Source organism: Indicator indicator, chromosome 16, assembly GCF_027791375.1.
Source record: "Indicator indicator isolate 239-I01 chromosome 16, UM_Iind_1.1, whole genome shotgun sequence".
Taxonomy (NCBI): Eukaryota; Metazoa; Chordata; class Aves; order Piciformes; family Indicatoridae; genus Indicator; species Indicator indicator.
This window is the reverse complement of record NC_072025.1, coordinates 18806528-18830604: the sequence shown is the minus strand read 5'-3', so window position 1 is coordinate 18830604 and position 24077 is coordinate 18806528. Positions and strand designations below refer to the sequence as shown.

Here is a 24077-nt window from a genome sequence, read left to right as displayed (position 1 = left end):
CTCAGTCTGAACATTGGGGAACGTCTTAGGAAGTCTGCCACTGCATTGCCACTGCTCATTCAGCAGCCTAGTTCTGGTAGCTGCCTCTGCTGCTTCCTGCTGAGACCACACCTGCAATACTCTGTCCAGTTTTGGGCTCCCCAGTTCAAGAGAGACAGGGAGCTGCTGGAGAGAGTCCAACAGAGGCTCTGAGGATGACTGGGGGACTGGAACATCTCTGCTGTGAAGACAGATTGAGAGCCCTGGGGCTGTTTAGTCTGGAGAAGTGAAGGCTGAGAGGGGATCTGATCAGCATCTGTAAATACCTGAGGGGTGGGTGCCAGGCTCTTTTCACTGGTGCCCAGTGACAGGACAAGGAACAAGAGACACAAGCTGGAATACAGGAGGTTCCATCCCAACATGAGCAGACACTTCTGTATGGGGAGGGTGACAGAGCCCTGGAGGAGGCTGCCCAGAGAGGTTGTGGAGTCTCCTTCTCTGGGGACTTTCAAGACCCACCTGGATATGTTCCTGTGTGACCTGCCCTGGGTGATCCTGCTCTGGCAGGAGGTGGGACTCAATCTCTGGAGGTCCCTTCCAACCCCTACCATTCTGTGATTCCTGCAGCTGACATCTACACAGCACTCTCCAAGCTGGACAGAAGAGCCTGGCACAGATCTGTACACCACCATGCAACATTCACCTTCTAAGCCCCCAGCTCTGCACACCCTTCCCTGAGCTCTCCAGCACTGTGCTCCACTGAAGTCACATTTTCCACCCCCCTTCTCTCCTGGCCTGTCAAAGCCACCCCCAGAGCCACATCCTAACTTACTGCTGATTGTGCAGCACCTCCTGGGCCTCTGGGGCAGTGTTCAGTGGCCTGGGAGAGCAGAGCTGCACAAAGCAACTCTCCTACCTTGTGCAAGGGCTTGGTTGCTCACCATACAGTGAAAGAAGTCTTCAAACTCTGTTGTTGTTGGGCTTGCAGGGAATTAATAGACATCAATAGCACTTAATGATTTCCTTACCATTCAGGTGAAGTGATTAATTAAGGGCCAGGGTTTAGTCAGCCCCTGGTGTTTACCAGTTCTAATTGCCTTTCTTTTTTTTTTTTGGCACCTGGGTGGAATGCTGTTTTCTACTGGCTCACATTCCTCCTGAGCAGCAATTTACTCATCAGTAACAGGGCCACAGCATCAGCATCCTCATTAGGGTCACCCTTTTGCTCTGGGACATTTTTTTTTCCTCCACTCCCTCCCAACTTCTGATTCCCTCCTCTCAAAGAAGCCTTTTTTTTTTTTTTTTTTCTCTTTTCTTTCTCCCCCCATGGAACAAATTCAGAAGCTGCTGCTGACCACAAAGCTTCACCCTGGTTCAACCTTGGCCTCTCTGGGGTTTTGCCCTCCATCTCAAAACACCACCCAGAACTTCCTCCACATTTTAGGGGGTGAAGCACAATGAAACATGGCCTCAGGTCTATTTATCTGTTCCTGAGTGCCTTGGGGAGTCAGTCTAATTTATCTACCCTTCCCTTGGGCAGGGATGGCACCTGGTGACTTGGAAAAGCAGCCCCCAGCCAGTGCACCATTCAAAGAAGAGTCACTGCCCTGTCCACAGCAACAAGGGTTTGCACCTAGAGCTGCAGCCCTAGCTGCTGAGTTGGTGATTTACTCTTTCTTCTGTGAGCATCTCAGTGACAAGAAGCAGGCAGCCAATTTCAATCCCTTTGTGAGATTCAATTAAACCCTTAATTAAGTGATGTCAGTGTCCTTTAGCAGCTGGCTGGATCCAGGAGCCAGCAAGGAGAAGGGGACAGACCCTGCAGTGCCAATAAACCCTAGCAGCAGGAGGGGAGGGAGGGGGCAGGGAGCTCACCGCAGCCCAGCTGCAGCTGCTGAGGGACGTCTGCAGAGGTTTTGGCTGGCTTCCCCTCTGCTGCAGGAGTACCTGGCTCACCATGTGCAGGAAGCAGGTCGGTGAGTAGGTGTTTATAACCCTAAAACACTCCCGGGAGCCTTTCAGAAGGCAGGGTTGAAATCAGGCGACGTTTTTGCACTCAGCTAATAGCGGTGCTGCCTTCATGCCTGCTGTCCCCAGGCCGCCCCTCCTCCCCTCCCCAGCTGCCCCTCCGGCTTTAGCCCATGACCTCTCAGACCAAAAAGAGATCAAGGACACTCAGATTGGTCTTGTGCTTTTCCAAGGCTCTCCTCTCCCCTCGAGAGGCATTAATGGGTACTCAGCAGCAGTGGGGGCTGCTCGGAGGCTTTGCTAATCAACTGCCTAATAGCATCCAAGTTCCTGCACTGCTGGTGAAGCAGGGCTGCGGGGTCCTGTCGAGGAAGTGCAGAGGGGAGCCAAGCCTCGATGCTCTCCCCTTCTTTTGAAACCACTCACACCTCCTTTGCTGTGCTCTCCAAGCTCCCCCTGTGCTAGTGCCACTTGGCAGGGTCCTTTCATTTCTCTGGAGTTGAGAGCTCCCTTCCTATGCTCACATTTACTGAGCTGTGCACCTGGACCCAAACCTCTTGGCAGCTCTGGAGCCCTAACAGCCATTGCCTGGCAGAGCTGCTCCCAGCAGCAGCTTCCCCACTTGTTTTTCCCTACAGAAAGCAGGCAGGAAGAGTTGGGTGCGAGGGGCTGAATGCTAAGCAAGGATACAGGCAACAAAAAGAGAGCAGTGAGAGAGGACACAGAGGGGGAAATGCAGGGAGAGAAGATACCATAGTAAAAACCAACACAAACCTTCCTTAGGTTGGAATGTCCTAGCTGGTGGGACAAGGGTCAGCACAGCTCTCCACACTGGAACTGGATGCTCTGCTCTTTGCTCTTCTCCCAGCCAGATCTCCATGGCAGCAGCACAGGGTGGCCTTGGTTTGGAGCCCTCCCTGCTGGCACAAGCAGCTCTTTGGGGCTTTCACTTCACTATCTTAAAGATGGCATCCCAAAGCTCTATTTAGAAACTGCTCCCAAGCCCCTCCATGTGGCACTAACACTCCTCAAAACCTTCCTTCCCCTTCCAAGCTGCCTCCAGAATCCCTCCTCTGTGCCTTGCCACTTTCACCATTCATTTTGCAAAGGCAAACCTGAAGCTGGAGCAGCTGGACTGGCCCCCACTGTACCTCCTGGCCACACCACTGAAGACTCCAGCTTTGGAGCCTTTCTTCTCTGCACAGGAACAGGCCAGCCTTACACACACACATCACTCTGGGAAGCAAACAAAAGTCAAAGCCCCTGGGCAGGGCACAGACATCTGTTGAATCCCTGCAGCAGGTCCCAAGATGAGGTGGTGGAGCAGGACCCTTGATCTGTTCATGCACCAGCCAGCAGGCAAACAGCTTGCTCTCCTAATTGCCAGCCATGGCTCTCTCAGCCCCTTGCCAACACCTGGATGCTGCCTTTCATTTTGCTCAGTTGAATCAAGGCAAAGGACCAATTTACTGAGCTGCCAGGGTCAAACTGACCATGGAATGCAGATGATTTTGGATGGGCCAGCCCTCTTGGCTCCTCTCTAATGCCAACAGCCCAGAAACAACCTGGCCCCAGCACTGAGACACACTCCAAAATTACCTGCCCTTGGACATGGTTGTAAAACCAGCCCTGGTTAGCAAATTCCCTGCAAGAGAGGCAGTGCAGCTGGCTGGGGAGGTCCCCTGCCTGGCAATCACAGAATCACTGAACAGTAGGAGTTGGAAGGGACCTCCAGAGATCATCCAGTCCAACCCCCCCTGCCAGAGCAGGATCACCCAGGGCAGGTCACATAGGAACACATTCAGGCAGGGATTGAATGTCTCCAGAGAAGGAGACTCCACAACCTCTCTCCGGGCAGTCTGCTCCTGCAGTCATCCTGCAGCCAAGGGCAGTGTGAAAACAGAACAAACCCTGCTGGGCCTCAAGCAGCTGCAGGGCAGAGCTTGCTCTCCTCAGCCCTCATTGGAGACAGCAAGTCAGCACCAACATCTCCTTCAAATCTGGCCCCCCTCTGGGGAAGAAGCCCTCATGGGCAGAGCCATTTTCCGAGGGTTTAAGGGGTAGAAGGCAGGATGAGGAGAGATTAACTTGGACTTTGCTGCCCAAAGCCAGGCAGGCTGCAGTGCAGAGCCACAGTGCTGATGTGACATTTGTCTGCCCTATGTCACAGGAGCCCTTGTTTGGCTGCCAGCTGCCTCTGCTCCCTGATAGAGAGGGATTTTGCCAGCATTAAGGGCTGAACCAGGGGCCCACCTACACTGCTGCTGCTGCAGGGATCAGCACAACTCATCTGCACCTCAGCCTGACCTCAGGACCAGCTGCCCCCCCCCCCTCCCCCCCGAAAAAAACCCAACAAGGCAGCAGCAATGAAACCACCCTTCAGGGCTGCCTCTGGGGCAGGATGCCAGGGTGCTAGGAGTGTCCCAGCTGCAGGGACAGTGATGCAATACCCCAGGGGACGTGCGTTCAGCCCAGCAGCACAGCCCAGGGCTCCCCAGTGGTTGCCAGAGGGGTGCCAAACTCCCCCTGGGAAGGGTGTGATCCCTGCAGGCAGGTTGCTGGGCACAGCAAGGCCGTTTCCATGCCGCTGGCTGCTTCCCTCTGTTGCCATGGGGACGGCGCTGGGCGCCAGCCGGCCGGAGGCAGCAGGGTGAGGACCCATCCCCTCTCCCTGGTGCTCACCAAGGGCAGCAGGTACATCTAATCCAGCATTGCTCCACTTTATGCCTCTGAGCAGCACCCAGCAGCTATCAAGTGACCAGCTCAGCAGCTGCCAGCGGGCACTGGGAGGGCCCCACCGCTGCCCACTGCCCTTATTAACACCCAAAACGGTGTCAAACGGCACCCAGCTGGCTCTGCCAGGGCTTCCCTGCCACCTGCCTGGCTCTCACCTCCTCAGGTCTCCTTGCACAGCTAGTCCCATGCATCCCCCTGCTCCAGCAGCCCCAGGGCTGGGCTGTCCTCTGGCAGGGCTCTGGCCTGGGGCTGGATGTCAGCACCACTGGCAGATCCTCACCAGCCTCACCCAAGGTAAGCAGAAGATGTTGTCCAGTTCACCCTGCACTGGGGTGGGGACAGTGTGCTGGGCCACCCAACTCTCTTGGATCACTCTTTCTCCCTCCCTGAGACTGTCACAACACAGCTAGATGACACTGGCAGGCGAGAGGGTGAACCTGTGCAAGAGCAGCTTTCAGAGGGCACTGCCAAGAGCAGGGGCTCAGGGACTCCTCTGGGCAAAGCCAGGGCTGCTGTGGCCCAGGCTTGGTATCTCACAAAGATACTGGGAGAAAGAGGACAGCCATGGAGAGCAAAAGTAGCATGTTCCTGGCTTTGAAAATGCTGAATTCAAGCAAGTTCTGTCAGTCACACAAAATAAAGTCCTATAAAGACCTCAGTTCATACCTGGAGAAAGCAGGATGCAGCAGGACATTGTAGAGCTATCCACACCTGAAGATGCTGGGGACTTTGTAGAGTTAGCCACAGCTCTCCATTGCCTTGTTGCAGGTTCTGTAAGGTCTTCTTCCACAGTGGCCAAAAGTTGTGCTGCTCCTTCTCTGGGAAGGCTGACTTGAGAGATGCCTCTCCCTGTGGCACTCCTCCCTCTGGCTTGCCAAGGGCCCTGGGCACCCACCAGGCACTTCCCTGCCACCCTCCTCTACAACTGTCCTCAAATATTTGTTCAGGTGCACTTGGCATCCTCACAAAACCACAAGCAGGCAGCAAGCACCCTGATAGCAACAGCTAGGATGGGCCCTGGGAACAGGTTTGGCTTCTGGAAGGAAAGAAACAAGACACAGTAAGAAAAAAAAAAAAATCCCTCTGCACAAATGCAGCAGAGCCTGTGGGCTTGTGCAGTGCCCTCCACTCCTTGTTAACCAAGCAAGAGCCAAGGTGCTACCCAGCTGCTGCAGCACAGCCCTGCCTGGCTGAGGCTAGGGGCACCATGCCCCTTTTCAGCTCTCCTCACATGCAGGCCCACAGCAGCACTGCCTCCTTTCCCAAGGGCTGGTCTAAAACTGGTGCAGTATTTTTCACCTGGCAAACTATCAGTCAAAGAATATACAGTTCAGGGCTTTTCCTGAGAACTCTGAATTCAGTGTGCAGCTCTTCCCTGAGAGAAGCAAAAGGCAAAGCAGAGCTCAGCCAGGGCACCGGTGCCTGATGAGCAGCCAGCATGGTGGGCAGGGAGTGCCAGGCTGCTACTGCTACAGTGACCAAGTCTGCACAGCTCAGCCCATGTCCCCTGCAGCTCTGGAGCAAGCTAAAAAGAAGATAAACCCAATAAAAGCCCTTTCACTATTTCCTCCTCCTGTGGAGTACTCAGCCAGAAAAGCTTTTGCAAGCACCTAACAAGACAGGGAAGCACAAGAATTCAGGCACATCAGCCACCTGGCCTCTGAAACTCAGAATGCCAGGCAAAGCAAAGCCACCAACTCCTGCCCACAGGACCAGCCATTTGCTCTGCCAGCAAGCACCTATCTGATAAAGGTTCACAGAAGGATGAAAAGTGGTCAGAGGGCCACATGTCTCGTTGCCACCCAGCCTTTACCATCTCTCTGCCCACAGCCCTGAGAGATCCTGCAGGAAAAGCAGGCAGAAGCCCAGCAAGACAAAGGACACAAAGAAGGAAGACAAAGAGACTTCTTACAGCAGCAGAAGCCTGCTTCTTCCAGTTGGGTCAAAAGGACCAGAGGAAGCATGATACACACCAGCACTTGAGCAAAAGGAAGGTCTTGTGAGTACCCTGACAACATCAGGGAGCTAAATCAGAGCCAGCAGCTGAGCACTGGAAGGTTAATTGAAAGGAATCTTCAGCATTGGTGGCTGCCTGGGTCTGCTTCTAGCCCTGGTTCTGTGGCTAGCTGCCTAATGCAGTTTAGCTGAGAAATATTGCAAGGGTCCTGCTTTTACTTCTTTTGGGTTTTTTTTGTGAAAGCAAAGGCAGCACAGGATGGTAACAAAAGAGAGGACTCTGCTGCCAGCCAAATGTGGTTTCCAAGTCAAGCATCTCCTTGTCACTTAGTGCCTCTCTGAAAAGCCACAGGCTCAAGAGCTTTCTGATGGGCTCAAGGTCTGCAAAGCAAAGCACCAGAGAGCTGCAGGCACCAAAATGGAGGAAGGCTTCAAAGGAAAGTGGCTTTCATGCCTGAGATGTGCATGCTGAGAGGAGTTAAAAAAGGGATGCTGCCAGCAGCAGATTACAAAGGGATCCCAGGCTTTGGGAAGGGTCTGTCCACATGTTCCCAGCCACAATGCTCTGCAAAAGCTGCACCATGGCTAGGAGCAGCATGCAGTGGAAAACCCAAGTTCTTTAACCCAGCCTAAAAGCAGAGGACAGGGAATGGCTCTTCTGCCCAGCAAGGGGCCTTCAGCTTTCATCTCTTGATCACTGGACCATCAGCAGAAAAGATAAGACAAGACAAATGCTATAAATGGGTTAAAGGAGGAGTCTCTGGGTATAAGTTGGGCTAATATAAATATACAAAGGGGAAATCAGAACTGAAAATCAACAATTCCTCCTCCAGCATCAGCTCACGCAGACAAGAATTTGAGAAATCTGCAGTAAGCACAGAAATGCCTCAGGTAGGAACAGCAAATATATTCCAAGTGCCAGGAAGAGGCAGCAAACTCACATGTGATAAACCTGAGCAGTCCAAGGCAACCCCCCTGCCCTCTCTTCTTAGCAAAAGGGAATTCCAACCTGCATCATTCTGATTTTTGGAAGATAGAGACAGTAAATCAGGCTCTTACAAGCAAATTCTGTTTATTCCATTTTCATCTAGCCTAAGAGAAAAAAAAAAAACACAGGTAGAAAAACATCTCCCCTTTCCTCCCACCCACCCACACATACACACTTCTTTTGCTTCTTAAATAAAAGAACCAACATTTCAAGCATGAGAGACTTTTCTTTCAACCCATTTTTCTGTAATAAAATTAACTCTGTTGTAGATAGAAAAATGCAGCAGCCAAGAGCAGAGGATCTGCTGCTATGCTACTCCAAGGCAATTAATACTGAGAATGATCAATCAGTTTGTCTGCAAACAGAATAGGAAAATACTTAGCACTTACCCAGCACTTCTTTTTTTCTTTTCTTTTTTTAATCCACGAATCTCAAAGTGGTTTACAAAAGCTACAAATATGGTTTTGGCCTCATTTACAGAGAATGAAAACACCAGCTGGAACAGGAAAGAGATTTGCCCCCAGACACAGAACAATTTAATAGCAGAGCTAAGAACAGAGCTCTGGTCTCTCAGCCCCCAAGTCCAACGATCTGTACTGTGCTCTCTGCTCCACACAAGGCAGCTTGAATTTGGCAAAAGCCCCTCAACAGCAGGAATGTTGAAGTTTTATTTAGTTTTTATCACTAAATAGAGATCTGACAGCTATTTTAGTAAGCACTGACATCCCAGGACTGTGACACCAAGGAGCAAAGCCAGTCTTGGATAGAGCTGCTGAGAGCTTTGGGAAAGGAAGGGAAAGGAAAGGAAAGGGGGGGTGTGGGGGGGGAAGTCTCATCCTGGAAGTGTGAACAAATGTGAGTGGTGCAGGAGGAGGTAAATCCATGATGTACAAATGTGCAAATGATTCTCCACGTGGAGCTTTAACTGAATATTTGAGGAAGAGATCACAGGATAAAGCCTAAAGCCTTGCCAAATAGTGTTATTAGATGGAGAGGAGCCTGGAGCTGCAGCACCAGCGGCCTGATGCCTCCTCTGTTAGCAGTCTGCTGACCTAAAGCTGCTCCTGACAGACCTGAGAAACCAACAGTGCAAACAGCAGCAAAAGAGCAGGGAAATACAAATGCCTTACCCTGGAGATGTGGTTAGCAAGGCCAGGAGACAGAAGTAGTATCATGAGAACAGAGAGTGAAGGCTGACTGCAGGACCCTGGAGCCCCACACCACTCTTTTCCTAGCAATACAAATGCAGGACTGCCACACTGCTCTTCACAGGCACAAGGCCACAGCACTCACAGCTCATTTTGGTCCACACAAGACACCCACAGGGTCCTTTAAAGTGAAAGGTCTCCCATGTATAAGCATCAGTTTTCTAATGCCCCCCTCTGCACCTCCTAGAGGGATGGGCCAACAGGAGAGCTCCAGCTTCCAACGTTGCAGTGCTGGGGGTGGCTGCACTGCCTGCTGGCCCACACTCACACAGCAGTCTGTGTGCAGGAAAACCCAAATGTTGGCCCACAACCAACAATTTCCCCCGTGTTTTTTTTCCTCCCCCAGAGAGAAAGGCAGGCCAGGATCCTCACCAGCCCACGGTGGCAGGCAGTAATCCACCCAGGAGCTTATTTTATCAGCAGCAGCATAAACACCAGAGTCAGCACCAAGCCACCAGCCAGCTGTGCTTGCAAGCCTGGGGACAGCAAATTGGGTTCTCACAGAGAACAGGGGTAGGTCAGCAACCTGAGCCAACCAGCTCAGCTCCTAACTGCCAAGCTGCAGCAATGCACCTGAATTCAGGTCTCCTCCCTCCTTCCTGGGCAAAGCCAAATGCTACTGATTCCCCACACTCACACTTTCAACATGCAGGAGGCTGCCTGCAGCTGGGTTTCCCTCCCCTCAGCAGCAGAGCTTCCAGATGGGCCATGAGGATTCACCCCTAGGCTGCAGAAAAGTCCTTCCAACATCAGCAAGGAGCTGCTGGTGCTCCCCACGCACCCTTCCCAGCCACCCATCTTCCTTCTGTGCCCACCTCCTGGTGCACTGGAGACACCACCAGCTGCCCTGGCTTTCTGAGACACCACCTTCCACTTAGGAGCTCTTCCAGATGCTAAGGCACAAAGATTAAGCAACTTGCATAGAGTCAAGAGCACAGCTCATGTCTCTCCACTGCAGTGTGTTTCTCACACCTCTTTTTCCTGACCTCCTGCATACTAAAACCACATGAGCAGATTGTGCAGATAAGAACAGGACTTCAGTTCCCTGCTAACACAAACAGGGGTAGCTGTATTTCTAAGCCCTCTCCATGGCTCCCATCCATTCCCTGAACGACAGGCTGTGTGTGTCTCAGCAAGGCACAGGAAGGAGCGCTCCACAATCATCTTGCAAAGCTCCACCTTTGCCATCCTAAGAGCTACAACAGGAGAGAAAGAGGACAAACCTCTGGGAAACCAGGAAAGGAGCCTCAGCTACACTTCAGAGACAGGAAGAGGGAACAAGAGCAGCGATTGCTACAGTGGGACCACCGCAGTACCAAGAGGGTCAGAAGGAACGTTCAGACACCCACGGTCAGCAGAGCTGCTCTCCACAGCTGAGGGCCCTGTGTGAGGGCTGGCTGCCAGGAGCTCCCAAGTCAGGGCTGTGCCTGAGCCGAGCAGGGGTTCGGTTCCCCGGAAGGCATCAGCCTGCGGCTTCGGTGCGTGGCGGCGGAGGCCCAGAGGCGAGGAGAGCAGCCGGGCCCGGGCAGGCATCCCCCCGCTAGGTGCAGCTGTGCCTCATGTGGAAGTTGACCACGTACTCGGCGTTGGTGCGCTGCACCGAGATGGCGAAGGGCTCGAAGGGGTGGAAGGTGAAGGCCACCAGGCGCCGCACAGTGTGGTTGATGGGGCGGCCCAGCAGCCCCGCCTGGATCTCGAACTTCAGCAGCCCCGAGTCGCGAGCGTAGAACCTGCGAGGAACACAGACCTGCTGATGGCCCTGCCCACCCGCTGCCCTCCGCACAGGCACAGGCCTTCCCACAGCTCCTGAGCAGAGAGTAGTGCTGGTTGGCAGCTGCTGAACACGAGCCAGCAGTGTGCCCAGGTGGCCGAGAAGGCCAATGGCATCCTGGCCTGCATCAGCAATAGTGTGGCCAGCAGGAGCAGGAAAGTCATCCTGCCCTGTGCTCAGCACTGGTTAGACCACACCTTGAGTGCTGTGTCCAGTTCTGGGCTCCTCAATTTAAGGACATTGAGACACTTGAATGTGTCCAGAGAAGGGCAACGAGGCTGGGGAGAGGTCTGTTTGAGCACAGCCCTGGGAGAAGAGGTTGAAGGAGCTGGGGGTGTTCAGCCTGGAGAAGAGGAGGCTCAGGGGAGACCTCATTGCTGTCTACAACTACCTGAAGGGAGGTTGTAGCCAGGAGGGGGTTGGTCTCTTCTCCCAGGCAACCAGCACCAGAACAAGAGGACACAATCTCAAGCTGCAGCAGGGGAAGTTTAGGCTCAAGGTGAGGAGAAAGTTCTTCACAGAAAGAGTAATTGGCCATGGAATGTGCTGCCCAGGGAGATGGTGGAGTCACCCTCCCTGGAGGTGTTAAAAAAAAAAAAAGACTGGATGTGGCACTTGGAGCCATGGTCTAGTTGTCAGGAGGTGTTAGGTTTGGACTTGATGATCTCTGAGGTCTTTTCCAACCTGCTTGTCAGAGCACGTGCAGAGGCAAAGGAAAACTTCTTACCCTTCTGCTGTCACCCCCAAACCTCCCTGTGGGTGAAGCTCATTGGTGTCTCCAAACAGGTGAGTTCTGGAACAGAGCTCCAGCACAACACAAACACTGCCAGGGGGCTGAGGCAGGCAGTGCTGAAAAGACAGGCAGGTCTGGGAAGCTCTTTGCTTCTTGAACCTTCTCTGCACTTTGTGTAACCAACATAAGCCCAGGTAACACCACTGTCCTGTGACCCCACCCTCCAAGAGTTTGGTGACGGTTGCTGGATGTGGAACCTCCACAAAGCAGCTGGGCTCTCACTCAAGCCCCCCGCAGCCCAAGGCTGCCTTCGCTCCCCAGACCATTTTAGCTGCTCTTTCAGTTTCAGCCACAAAATTGCCATTTTGGCTCCCAGCTGTTTCCTTTCCCCACCATCACTTAGTCCATGTGGGTATTTTGCATTTTCCTCTGGTTTTTAACTTGGAGAATGCTTTTAATCTCAGAGCACAATTTCCCCCACCCCCAACCTTCCAGCACAGTGATGCACTCAGCTCTTAGCCTGGCAGAAGGGGTGATGACAGAGAGAGGCAATGCTGCTTCAGGAGCAGACACACTCCACATTTTAACAACACAGCCCTATTGAGAGCCTCATGTTCTTCCTGGAGGGCCACTCTCCTCTCCCTTCTTCTGAATCAGAGTGCCAGCCAACCCTGCCTGAAAATTGCACACAAGAACCCAGGGAGAGAGTCACAATCTTGGTATTTGGCTTTTCAAAAGGCCCTTTCCCTCCTACACAAGGCTGGGTATGCAGAGGGTCATTCTTTAAATAAAGCACAGTCCCTTGTCTGCTTCTCTCTCTCTCTCTCTCCCCCCAATTCACAATAATTTACTCCTCAAGATGAAGCTCCCTGTAATCTCCAAGATGTGCTCAGTTTGGTATTTTTAAATGTATTCTTAAAAGTGCTCTGCAATCAGAGGTCATTTCCATGGGCTCTCACTCTGGGGATAAATTAGGCATTGCAATATAAAATTGTATGTCAACAGAAACAGCAAGAGCAGCCTATTCAAACTCTATGAAAATGGAAGAGTTATCTGCAGACCAATTTTTTTGGTTAAATGGCTCCTTATTAGCCATCTAGATGGATTTTAGAGACCCCCTACTACAGGTAAGGCTGTGTTAAAGCCTCTTCCTCACAAGTGCCATCATTTCACCCACGGAATATCTCTTCAAGCCTCCTGAAAAGCTACTGGAAGACGGTGGTGCTGGGGAACCTGAAGTCCTTTCTGCCTGAGAGCAAGCAACCACTGGTCTGTCAAGCAGCCAGAGTTGAGGATTGAACCTTCTGGGCTGCAGAAAGGCACAAAAGGTTAAAAGGACACCGTGCACAGAGGTGCTGGAACCAAGGCATCGAGGTCTTCCTACCTCACACAGATTGGGACACCTTGAAACTTCAGAAGGGTTCTGCATTCCAGCCAATAATAGGACTTAGATTACAAACGCTGTGGCTCCTCATTTCCAAGCCCTCTAACCACAACAGGCAGCACCAGCAGCAGCATTATTTCGTTAATCCTTCTGCTTTGCACGGGAGAACCACAGCAGCACGGCTTCAGCTGCTGAACGGTGAAGGTTAACGCCTCATCTTCTGCTTACTTCCCCCACCTCGACTTCCCCCCCCCAAAAAAGGAAAAAAAAAAAACCAGGAGCTCCCACTGTTCAGAGGCACTATTCAGGTCCTAATTGACTCTGCACAGCTTTTGAGCTTTAAAAGCCCTGGCTCAGAGCTGCCGGGCTGCTCAGGGCAGGAGGGAAGGTGGGACTCGGCTTTGTTTACTACAAAGACTTAACCGCAGCAAACGACTGCGGTTTTGCTCCCTTTTGTCTGCAGGAGCCACAGGCAGGTTGGCTGCTGGCAGACAACTGCTGCCCTGCAAGTTTTCCCAACGTCAAGCATGGCAAGGGGGAAAGGGCAAGCTTTTCTCTGCAGATAACATGGGAGTTGGAGATCAAACCAAATCATACAGGCAGAAAAATTCAATTAAATATACATAATTTGGGAATTGAGTGCCCAGGAATAATCAGAGCTTCCCTGCCACCTGAGTCAGGGCCAGGGGAGACATGAAACCACTTTTTGAGAGTGCACTGATGAAAACAGAAGTTGGGAAACTGGCCAGAACGGTCTCCCTAGGCTGCCTGAGCCCCCAACATGTGTGTAGTCACTAAACAAAGCACTTAGGCATTGCAGGCTCTCTTTGTTTCCAGAGCATAGGTTTGCTTCTGCAGCACTCTAAGTGGAAGGTTTCTTCTGCCTGGAGAACCCAGCCTCTCTGAGAGCCTTTCAGCCTGGAGATGGTGGGGTTTTAACCACTCTTACTGGCTGCCAACAGAAAGAAATAAACAGTCCTGGTGTTTCTACAAGAAGCATTGCAAACCTCCTTATTCCCAAGCTCTGATTTATTCCTTCTGCCACCAAAGACCTGGACAGAAGAGGCATGGACTGGCCCTAAAATTCCTACCAGAGCAACAAATTTCCTGCAGCTCCCTGAAAGGAGCACAGAGTACAGCTCCCAGGATGAGAGCTGTAAACAAGGGAAGTCTGAAAATAGCTAAAAATCGATGTCTCAAGCATTCCAAGCAACACCTCAGCCAGCTGCTCTTTTATTCACAGGACAAACTAGCTCAATGCACAGGCTCAAAGGAGCAGAAAAGCAGGCATCTAGAACAGGATCACTCTGCAACATACATGCAGCAAGAGGAGGAGGAGGAACAAAAGCATTCACACAGAAGAGGCTCAGGCTTCACAACCCAATCCCTCCCCCAGGACAGCTGAAGGAGAGGACCTGAAGATCCCACCTACACATACAAGGTAAAGCAGTTACTCTGAGGAGAGAGGCAAACTTTGTGGGACTGCTGAAACAAACCCTCTGGTGAAAGGATTTCCTGACCAGTCCTCAATCTGCTCCTCTTTCTGCACATGTGCTTGTACAAGGTGATGCAGAGTTACTCTCACACTGCTCTGGGCATGTACAACAGTCTGGGTTGGGAGGGACCTCCAAAGGTGATCTAATCCAACCTCCTCTGCAGTCAGCAGGGACATCCTCAACTAGATCAGGTTGCCCAGAGCCTTGCTGAGCCTCACTCTTGAGTATCTCAAGGGATATGGCCTCAACCATCTCCCCGGGCAACCTCATCCAGCGTTCTGCAACCCTCCTGGTGCAGAACTTGTTCCTAACATCCAGCTTCCCAGCCCGTTCCATACCTTATAGGGTGATCTCCACAGGTCTTGGGCCTCTCCATGACTGACACCCACTTGTCATCATAGCTGAAGAGGGAGAGGTCGAGGTAGGGGCTGCCACTGTAGGACTGGGCACTGATTGGGAGCTGCCCCAGCAGCCTCCGCACGGCCTCCGTGTGCCCTCCGTATTTGGCATTCACGATGGTGTCTTTGAACCTGCAGCAAAGCAAGGAACAGGTTTTACTCACAAAGGCCACAGGTGAAGAGCACAGCTGAAAGGAACTGAGGAGGAAACAAACTGCTAAGCCAAGAAACCCAGCAGCAGCATAGGAACTGGAGCAGCTTGTTTCCAGAGACGACGGAGCGTGGCGATTCAAACGTCAACCAGGTCTGGTGACCTTTTTTTATCCTCCCTCATCATTACTGTTTCTGCTCTGGAAGTTCAAACTGACAGGAGGACAGCACTGCCTACCCACAAGGTCTGGCCCCAGCTGCTCAGCAGTACAGGAAATGAAGAGGATCAGAAACAGGGAGAGGTGGATTAGCAGCTAATCAGTCAAGCCAAGCTTTACCACGAAGCCTGGAAAAAGCATAAGCAGAAGCCAGAGGGTTTCCCAGTAACAGCTGAGTGCCTAATGTCAGCTTGAGAATCTCCTTCTCTCTGGCCAATACGTTTTAAATGCATAAAGGGAGAAACCTTAGATCAGGAAGAAGCTTGACAAGAAGCCTAAAGCTCTTCAGAAACTACAGCAAGCTGAAAAGTTCTTCCTGGAGGAGAGATTAAGCCAGGCTGGATTCCTCTTTCTAAGGAAAATGTGAGCTTTTCATGTACAAGAGCAGCCAGATGGTTGTCATACATGAAGGGGGGGTAAAAACAGTTCCCTTTGACCAGAAGCACTCAGCCAAAAGCTCTGTGGATTATGCTTTATTAGACTTTACTATGGAAATCAAACACTCCTGTCACAGGCCCTTGTGGGCAAAGGGATGAGAAGATTCTCCCCTCTACTTCCACACAAGGCAGGAGCTGCTCTGCAGGTGTCTGCAGCTCTCTCATTCTCTCTCCCACAAAGCATTAAGGATTTCCTGACAGGCAGCTCTAGAAAGTTACAGACAAAGCCAACTTCCCCTTCCTTGTGTGATGTCAACCTAGAATCAACAGGAGCTTCATGCCTCTAAGTGTTTGCCAAGTACTCTGGATGATGTGAAACAAGTCCCTGGGAGAACAAAATAACCTGACTCACCTAAAAATGTATTCCAAGAGGAACAACACTCTGCCTCATTAAGATCACATTTGACTGGCTAAAAGCATATTCTAGAAATCCAGGTTATTTTGATATTGTGCTCAGCTTCTACAATAGGTCTAGGCTGATGAATTTCCCTTTTTCCTACCTAGCACAGCTTGATGAGAACCAGAAGTTTCTGACAGGTGGTGGAGAAAACACTGCAGAAGACAGTCTGGTATCCACTAAACTCAGGGGGTGCCACTTGGCAAAATACATTCCACTGGACAGCACTAACACCTTGACTAATCCCATCTGCAGGGACCACAGCTGCTGGGCAGGCACACTTTGAAGAGCTCCAGCTCCTGTTGAAGGAGAGCTTTCCCTCCAGATTTCTTTTCCTGCTTGCCACAGCTTTGTTCCTTCATGCTGCAAGACAGATACTATGAGGACAGGCTGAGGGAGCTGGGTGTGTTCAGCCTGGAGAAGAGAGGTCTCCCAGGGAACCTTAGAGCTGCCTCCCAACAGCTGAAGGGATCCTACAGGAAGGCTGCAGAGGGACTTTTCAGGAGGGTGTCTAGAGACAGGACAAATAGGAATGGTGTAAAGCTGAGGGTGAGCAGGGTTAGACTGGAGCTTAGGAAATTCTTCTGTACAAAGGTGCTGAGAATCTGGAAAAGGCTGCCCAAGAAGCCTGTGGATGTCTCCTTCCTGGGGGGGGTGTTCCAGGCCAGGTTGGATGAGTCCTTGAGCAGCTGAGTCTGGTTGAGAGTTGTCCCTGCCCACGGTGGGGAGGTTGGAGCAGATGATCTCTGAGCTCCCTTCCAGCCTGAGACATTCTATGAATATGAAATCAGATGGCTGAGGCTGCAAGATGAAGCATGTAGAAGGCAGGAACAGGGCAGTGGCTGTGCCAGGGTGGCAGTGGGTGTGTGATACTAGCCTTCAGCAGACGGTGCCTACACGTATAAAGCATGCTGCCAAGGGCTCACCGGCGCTGGATCTGCCTGGCAAAGTTGTTGCTGGAAGCTGAGCAGGGGAACTGGACGGCCTCACTGTGCAGGGTGGCGTTCCTGAAGAGGTCACAGAAGTTCTCAAACAGCTCCAGCAGCTCATCAGACGTATTCTCAAACACAGCAATGACCTCTGTGGTCACCATGTTGTACACCACGAAGAAGGAGGGCTGGGGAGAGAGGCAGAGGCAGCAGTTACCCAGGAGGGCAGAGAGGAGGAAGCTGTCCCACTTCCTTCTCCTCACATGACACCACAGCCCCTGTTCCCCATGTCTCTGCAGCACAGGAGAATCTCACAGCCTCACACTAATTCATTCTGCCATTCAAATGCCTCAACGTGAACCAAATTATCCACCTCTTAACTGTGATTATTTATGAAGCAAACCTAATAGGCTTCCAATTTTTCAGCTCAAACTGGATGTCAAAATTTCTGTTTTCTCTTCCTCTCTGCCCTTCACCAAATCCAAAACACTTCCTGCAAGTGACAAATTTAATTCTTCTTCCTGCTGACAAAATTATTTTAAATCCAGTGCTAGCTGGCCACAAAGTATTTCTGTCCTTTGTGTGGTGACATTATTTTCTTCCCCTTCTTAGTATTTCCATCACACAGGGATGAGTCTTTTCAGTCTACTGTGCACTACACTACTGCTCACAAAGACTGTGCCCTCCAGGTATCCTGCTAGCACAAAAATGGGAATCAGAGACATTAATGCCTTCATTCAGTTCCAGTGTTCTCATGAGACAGGGCCCAGGGACTGTGCTGGGCTGCATTCAGAGGAGTGTGGCCAGCAGGGCAAGAGAGGGGACTCTGCCCCTTGACTCTGCTCTGCTGAGACCCCACCTCCAATCCTGCCTCCAGTTCTGGTATCCCCAGCATAAGAAGGACACAGAGCTGCTGGAGTGAGTCCAGAGGAGACCACAAAGATGATCCAAGGGCTGGAGCACCTCTGCTGTGAGGACAGGCTGAGGGAGCTGGGGGTGTTCAGCTTCCAGGAGCACCTTAGAGCTGCCTTCCAATAGCTGAAGGGATCCTCCAGGAAGGCTGCAGAGGGACTTTTCATGAGGGTGTTTAGAGACAGGACAAGGGGGAATGGTTTGAAGCTGAGGGAGAGCAGGGTGAGACTGGAGCTGAGGAAGAAGCTCTTCAGCACAAGGGCAGTAAGACTCTGGAACAGGCTGCCCAGGGAGGTTGTGGCTGCCTGCTGCCTGGGGGTGTTGAAGGCCAGGCTGTCTGAGGCCTTGAGCAGCTGAGTCTAGTTGAGTGGTGTCCTGACTCTGGCAGGGAGGTTGGAGTAGATGATCTCTGAGCTCCCTCCCAACCTGAGCCATTGTGTGACTGGCAGTGGCAGTGTTTCATGGCATGAAGGAGCACGAAGTTCAGGGACAAGGTGACATTGTGCCAGCACAACTACATCAAAGGGCAACAACACTGCCATCCCATCGAGAAAGGGCAAATTTAATCCCTGGTCATCACAGGCAGCTATTGTCAGCAACAGGAAGGGTGACACATCAACACCCCACAGCAAGAGCCTGCCTCTGCTCCAAAGGTAACCAGTTCCCATGGTGCATGCACACATCTGCTTGGATCTCCTGTCAATAAAGGCACTTTCTGAATGCTTCACCTCCCCTCCCAGGCAATGCTCAGGGATGATGGCAGGCACACTGCCCACCCCACCCACTTGCAAACATCACAAGGGATTGTTTGGTTTACAGCCCCAAAATAAAACTGTGATAACACAAATCCAGCCCCCACACGTCAAAAGGAAGCACAGCAGATGAGGTTACTCACTAGACTGCTGCCTGAGGGAAGGGAAGCCCTTCTGAAACACAGGGTTGGAACAGAGAGAAAAATGAGAGGAGACAGCAGGAGAAACTGTTTCCATCATTTGACAGTTGCAGGGAGTGTCCTCCAACCTTAAATAAAAACGTTCCTTTGCCAGGTTAAGATGCAGACATCTACAGGATGTCCCTGACCAGAGAAACTACCCTCACTGCAGCACCTGGAACACCAGCAAAAGATCAGCACAGCATGGGTGGCAGCAGTTGAGTGACACAGAAATCTCACAGCAAAGCTGGCAGGTCCAGCACCACCAGCCTAGAACAAACCCCAACCTCCTCATCAATAGGATTCACTTCAGACCCCCAGGTATGAACAGTGACCTCCTTCAACTTCTTGACAGAGAAGCCAGAGGGAAGATAGGAGCCTGAAACTGGCTGAAACCTCAGTCCTCTCTGACAGATGAAAGCAAACCAGGATCTTTACATATTTGCTGAGCCAAGTTATCATCAGCAAGCCCTAACACAAAGGCTGTATTCAGGCAGGTCTGCAGAGACTGCTCCACATCTGGAATGACCTCCTGAAAGAGCTAAGCAAAGAGATGCTGATCCTGCAGCACTAAACACACTGCCTGAGGAACACTGCAAGCAATCCACAATCTGCACCTCAAACTAACCCTCAGGTGAAGAGAAGCAAGAGCAGGTTGCAGCAAAACAGCACAGAAGCCTTGGGAACTGCAGCAGAGAGCAGAGCCAAGCCTACCACATTTACAGCAGGTTCCAGAACACCATTCCAGGTATCAGCAACCAGCAGAATGCTGCAGGCCACTTCCACAAAGCTTCAGTTTTTCCATGAATGGGTAAAATGTATCAGGTGAAGCCTGACCTATTCCTTCCCAAAGCAACTGCCCCAAACAAACACCACAGAGAAGAAAAACAAAAGAAACCAGAGTCCTCTGTTGTATCCTGGGCTGCATCCAGAGGAGTGTGGGCAGCAGGGCAAGAGAGGGGACTCTGCCCCTTGACTCTGCTCTGCTGAGACCCCACCTCCAATCCTGCCTCCAGTTCTGGTGCCCCCAGCATGAGAAGGACACAGAGCTGCTGGAATGAGTCCAGAGGAAGACACAAAGATGATCCAAGATTTGGATCATGAGCCATGAGGACAGGCTGAGGGAGCTGGGGTTGTTCAGCCTGGAGAAGAGAAGACTCCAGGGGGACCTTAGAGCTGTCTTCCAATAGCCGAAGGGATCCTACAGGAAGGCTGCAGAGGGACTTTTCATGAGGGTGTGTAGAGACAGAACAAGGGGGAATGGTTTGAAGCTGAGGGAGAGCAGGGTTAGACTGCAGCTGAGTAAGAAGCTCTTCAGCAGGAGGGTGGTGAGGCTCTGGAACAGGCTGTCCAGGGAGGTTGTGGCTGCCTCCTTCCTGGAGATGTTCAAGGCCAGGTTGGATGAGGCCCTGAGCAGCTGAGTCTAGTTGAGAGATGTCCCTGCCCATGGTGGGGACATTGAAGCAGATGATCTTTGAGGTCCCTTCCAACCTGAGCCATTCTGTGATCTTCCAGGAAGCATTAGACTAAGGCAACACAATAACAGCTGTCTGTTTCTCCTAGGACCTATGTCCTGGATCTAGCAAAGACAGGAAAAGAAAGGTATGGAAGGAAAAAAAACATCTAAGGAGAAATCAGACCTTGACACTGCATCAGAGATTGATTACAAATTCTTGCTGAACACTTTCTGAAGAATAAACCCCATGCAGATTGAAGGAAGAGAACAGGTTAAAAACAACATCCAACTCAGCTTCACAGAGGTCAAAACCTGACCACCACTCTCACAGGAGTGAGAGGAGATGACCAGCCTGCAGGAAGGACCCAGCAGTGACTGAGCTGTATCTGCTCTGACTTCTTTAGTGCTAAACTGAAAGGAGAAGCAGTTGGCACATTAAGTAGATCCAAGAGCTGCTACGCCAATTCCAAGAGATCATAAACAAGATGAAGCTTGTGAGAGTAAGGACGTAGGCAGGCCAGAAAAGGCAATTCTCCTAGGGAAAAATGAAGGCTATTATAGCTGAAAGACATGCTTGAAGGTGGAGGAGAAAAGGGAGAGACCACCTCTACAGTCTAAGTGTAGTATCTGAAGAATCAGCAAAAATAAAATTAGCCAGGGATGTGGGAGAGCAAGAGGGTTCTAAATGTATCTACCAGGAGAGAGAACAATCCCTGGAGAAAGGGGATGGGACAACCACATCAGATCATTTCCCTCTCGTTTTCTGTGGAGAAGGAAGCCATGAAATCGAGAATAATCGAGTATCAAGAGGTGCCAAATGTTCCCACAACAATGCACATGGAAAACAAACATCTAGGGAATAACAGCTGCCTTCAATCCTGAAGGAATCCTACAGGAAGGCTGCAGAGGGACTTCTCAGGAGGGTGTCTAGAGACAGGACAAAGGGGAGTGGTTTGAAGCTGAGGCAGAGCAGGGTGAGACTGGAGATGAGGAAGAAGTTCTTAGGAAGGTAATGAGACTCTGGAAGAGGCTGCCCAGGGAGGCTGTGGCTGCTCCCCACCCAACGATGTTCAAGGCCAGGCTGGATGAGGCCCTGAGCAGCTGAGTCTAGTTGAGAGGTGTCCCTGCCCATGATGGGGAGGTTGGAGGAGATGATCTCTGAGATCCCTTCCAACCTGAGCCATTCTGTGATTCTACAAAGACTAAAGTCCAGGGGCTCCCAAACAACATCCACAGACCCAACTAACAAACGCAGCTCACAGCACTGTGCCTGCCCCAAAGCAAGCAGCAGCCCAAGGAGGCAGGCAGGCAGGCAGTACCTGGGACGGGTCCGTCACCCGCAGAGTGACCACATCCTCGCTGGTGTACTTGATGAACAGATGGTTCTCATCCAGCAGCTGCATCTTCCACATGCGGAGCTGCCGCAGCTGGTCAAAGTACTGGAAGAACCTTCTCTTCGCGATAGCACTTCCGTCCTGCTCAGCCCTTCTCCACAGGTACACCAGCAGCCTGTGCTTCAAAGAGTTGATGAAGGGCTCTTTGTAGGGGTTGGCCATCCCGGTCTGGGTGTCCCGCTGCACCTCGGGATACACAGCAGACAGGGTGAGGAGATCGTCCTCGTAGCAGAAGCGGCCGATGGTCCGCACGTCGATGAAGGTCCCCTCAGGCGTCACCTGGAAGACATGGATGGTCTGCTGCTGCACCGAGAGGATGGCCAAGATGTTCTTGTAGAGATAGAGCCCCTGGTTGTGGGACAGGATGACTTTGTCACACTTGAAAGTCCGCGTGTCACAAAGCCTGCCCGTGTGGAGGTCGATGATGTGCAAGGAATAGTCCTCCAAGGGGGAGCGAGGGTTGGGGGTCACGGACTCACTGTTGCGGTAGACCTCGAAGAAGGGAGGGTGAGGCTCCTCGGGCAGGTAGGCAGCAGAGCCCACGATCACGTAGCGGCAGTCGTCCGTGAACAGGCTGCACTCCCGGTTCAGGTGCTCCCCGTTGCAGGCCACGTTGGTGATGTGCAGCAGGACGAAGAAGCGCTCAAAGAGCCGCCCCCGGATGTTGACCGATCTCTGGTCGTTGCCGTTGGCCAGGATCTCTCCCTCGTAGCCTTGCAGGAGGTCTTCTGCTGCCTGGCAGCCTTGATACTCGTAGATCTCCAGAGAGGTCTGGTCGGAGGAGAAGGCGATGAAGTAGCGGCCGTCAGGGGAGAACTTGCGCAAGAAGCAGGGCGGCTTCTCCACGTTGACCACAGTGAAGTTGGGGAAGACGTTCTGGTGGAAGACGCGGACTTGGTGCCAGTGGGTGCCAGCTTTGCCCGAGCTGATCCGGCGACGCTCCAGGCGGTGGATGACATTCTGGTTCTGGATGCGGCGGGGCCTGATCGTAGGGACATCATGGTCCATGGTCAGAGCTCTACTTCATCTTCACCCTGCTAGGGAAACAGCATGTTGTCATGCCCTGCGACTACACCAGGGGCAGAACGCAGGGTAGGGAGCACCTGTTGGCACAGAGGAGGTGGGGAAAGGTCCCGCAGCACCCAAGGAGTTGAAAAGTGCAGGTATGCCTCTGGAAAAGGGGGAGCTGACACAGGAGGACAGTGGAAGGAGAGGTGGAGACCAGGAGAGACCTCAGTGGGAGGTACCAGGGAAAAGAGGAACTCTGAGACAATCCCGGTGTACCAGGGGGTGCTGGGATATGCAGGCTTGTCTGCTGATGATGGACACGTAGGAGAGGATGGAAGGAGCTGGTGAGGGTGGCAGACACAGGTAAGCACCAAGGGAACGTAGGGAGACGCAGCCACCAGAGAGGGGAGACAGAGACAATCCGGACCTGCCCGCTGACAGCAAGGGGCAGGGGGCTGCTTGGAAAGGATGGAGGAGGCAGGGTGAGGGGCACATGAGAGCGTACTGTGAGGCCTACGGGCCTGCCTGCTGAGGGGCGCCGTAGAGAGCCTCACGTTCCCGGGGTTGTGGGGACACACAGATCTCCAGAGGATGCCTAGGAAAAGCTGGGGGCCCGCCTACCGATGGCCCCCAGACTCTCTGCCTCTTTCCCGGAGAGCACACGGGGGAAAACCGAGGGCTGCGGCGGCCCCCTAGCTAGGCGAGGACCCGAGAAAGGGGGCACACGGTGGGGCCAGGCGCGAGGCGGGAGGAGGCCACAACTGCGCTCACCACTCAGGCCCGGCGTTGGGTGCCGCCGCCGCTCACTTTATGGCGGCCGCCATCTTGCCGTACCGCACGACGACGACGCGGCGCGACGGGAGGGAGCACGGCCCATGGCCCATTTCCGCTTCCGGCTGCTGGGCCAGCGAGGCGGCGGGGCCGGGCCAAAGGGGCAGCAGGGGGGAGCTTGCGCACCCTGGCGGCGGGAGGGGCGCGCCGGCCACCCCCTGCACCCGTGCGTACTCCCTTCCCTGCACCCTCAGCACCCTCCCCGTGCTCTCTGGAATCCCTCACCCGTTCTGCAGCTCCTGCACCCGTGCTGCACGCATTCTACACCCAGCCTGGACCCACTCTGTTCATCCTGCAACCCAGGCACCACATCCATCCTATCCAATCACCTCCTGCACCCATTCTTTCCCCCTATCCCTGTAGCACAGGCACACCCTGAACCCTTTCGCTCCCCTTCACCCATCCAGCACACTACCCCAGAACTCCCTGCATCTATCCTGCACCCTGGCCACCCCATTACAGCACCCTCCTGCACCCTTCCACCCCCAGGAATCCCATGCACCCTGAGTCCCCACTTGGGGACACCCCAAGGGACATCAAACCTGCTGCCAGCCAGCATACTGAGGTGCACCTCAACCCTGGCATCAGCGGCAGAGATTGGGGTCACTTCTGGGCACCCCTTTGGGCTTCTCAAGGAGATTGAAAGCTTTTTGCTCACCTGGGCTTTTAGCAGCATCTCGCCTCCCACCCCGTGCATTAGCAGTAAGGGCAGCTCCGGGGGCACTTGTCCTTCAAAGGGAAGGAAGGAGGAATGTCAGGGGGCCCTTGAGATCCATCTGCCAGCCTCTCACCAGGGC

General features: G+C 52.6%; 1 protein-coding gene across 2 annotated transcripts; it reads right to left on the bottom strand.

Annotated features, from left to right (window-relative positions):
* Positions 1-10375: 10375 nt before the first annotated feature.
* DET1 (DET1 partner of COP1 E3 ubiquitin ligase) lies at positions 10376-22449 on the bottom strand. 2 transcript variants are annotated; one of them, XM_054388208.1, is made up of 5 exons: positions 22356-22449; positions 21367-22220; positions 16746-16936; positions 14558-14749; positions 10376-10565 (listed from the first exon to the last, which is right to left on the bottom strand). In XM_054388208.1, the coding sequence occupies exons 1-5, from the start codon at positions 22447-22449 to the stop codon at positions 10376-10378; spliced, it is 1521 nt and encodes a 506-aa protein (XP_054244183.1). The 2 variants fall into 2 exon arrangements, with proteins under 2 accessions (XP_054244183.1, XP_054244182.1); XM_054388207.1 differs by having other exon boundaries at positions 21367-22449.
* Between the last annotated feature and the right edge of the window lie 1628 nt (positions 22450-24077).

Excerpts from the sequence above, each read along its gene's own strand:
- DET1 (XM_054388207.1), bottom strand. The coding sequence starts at position 22,449 with ATGGACCATGATGTCCCTACGATCAGGCCCCGCCGCATCCAGAACCAG. Across the intron at positions 14,750-16,745 it reads GCCAGGCAGATCCAGCGCCG|GTTCAAAGACACCATCGTGA; the intron begins GTGAGCCCTTGG and ends GCTTTGCTGCAG. Across the intron at positions 10,566-14,557 it reads TGTGGAGATCACCCTATAAG|GTTCTACGCTCGCGACTCGG; the intron begins GTATGGAACGGG and ends TGTTCCTCGCAG.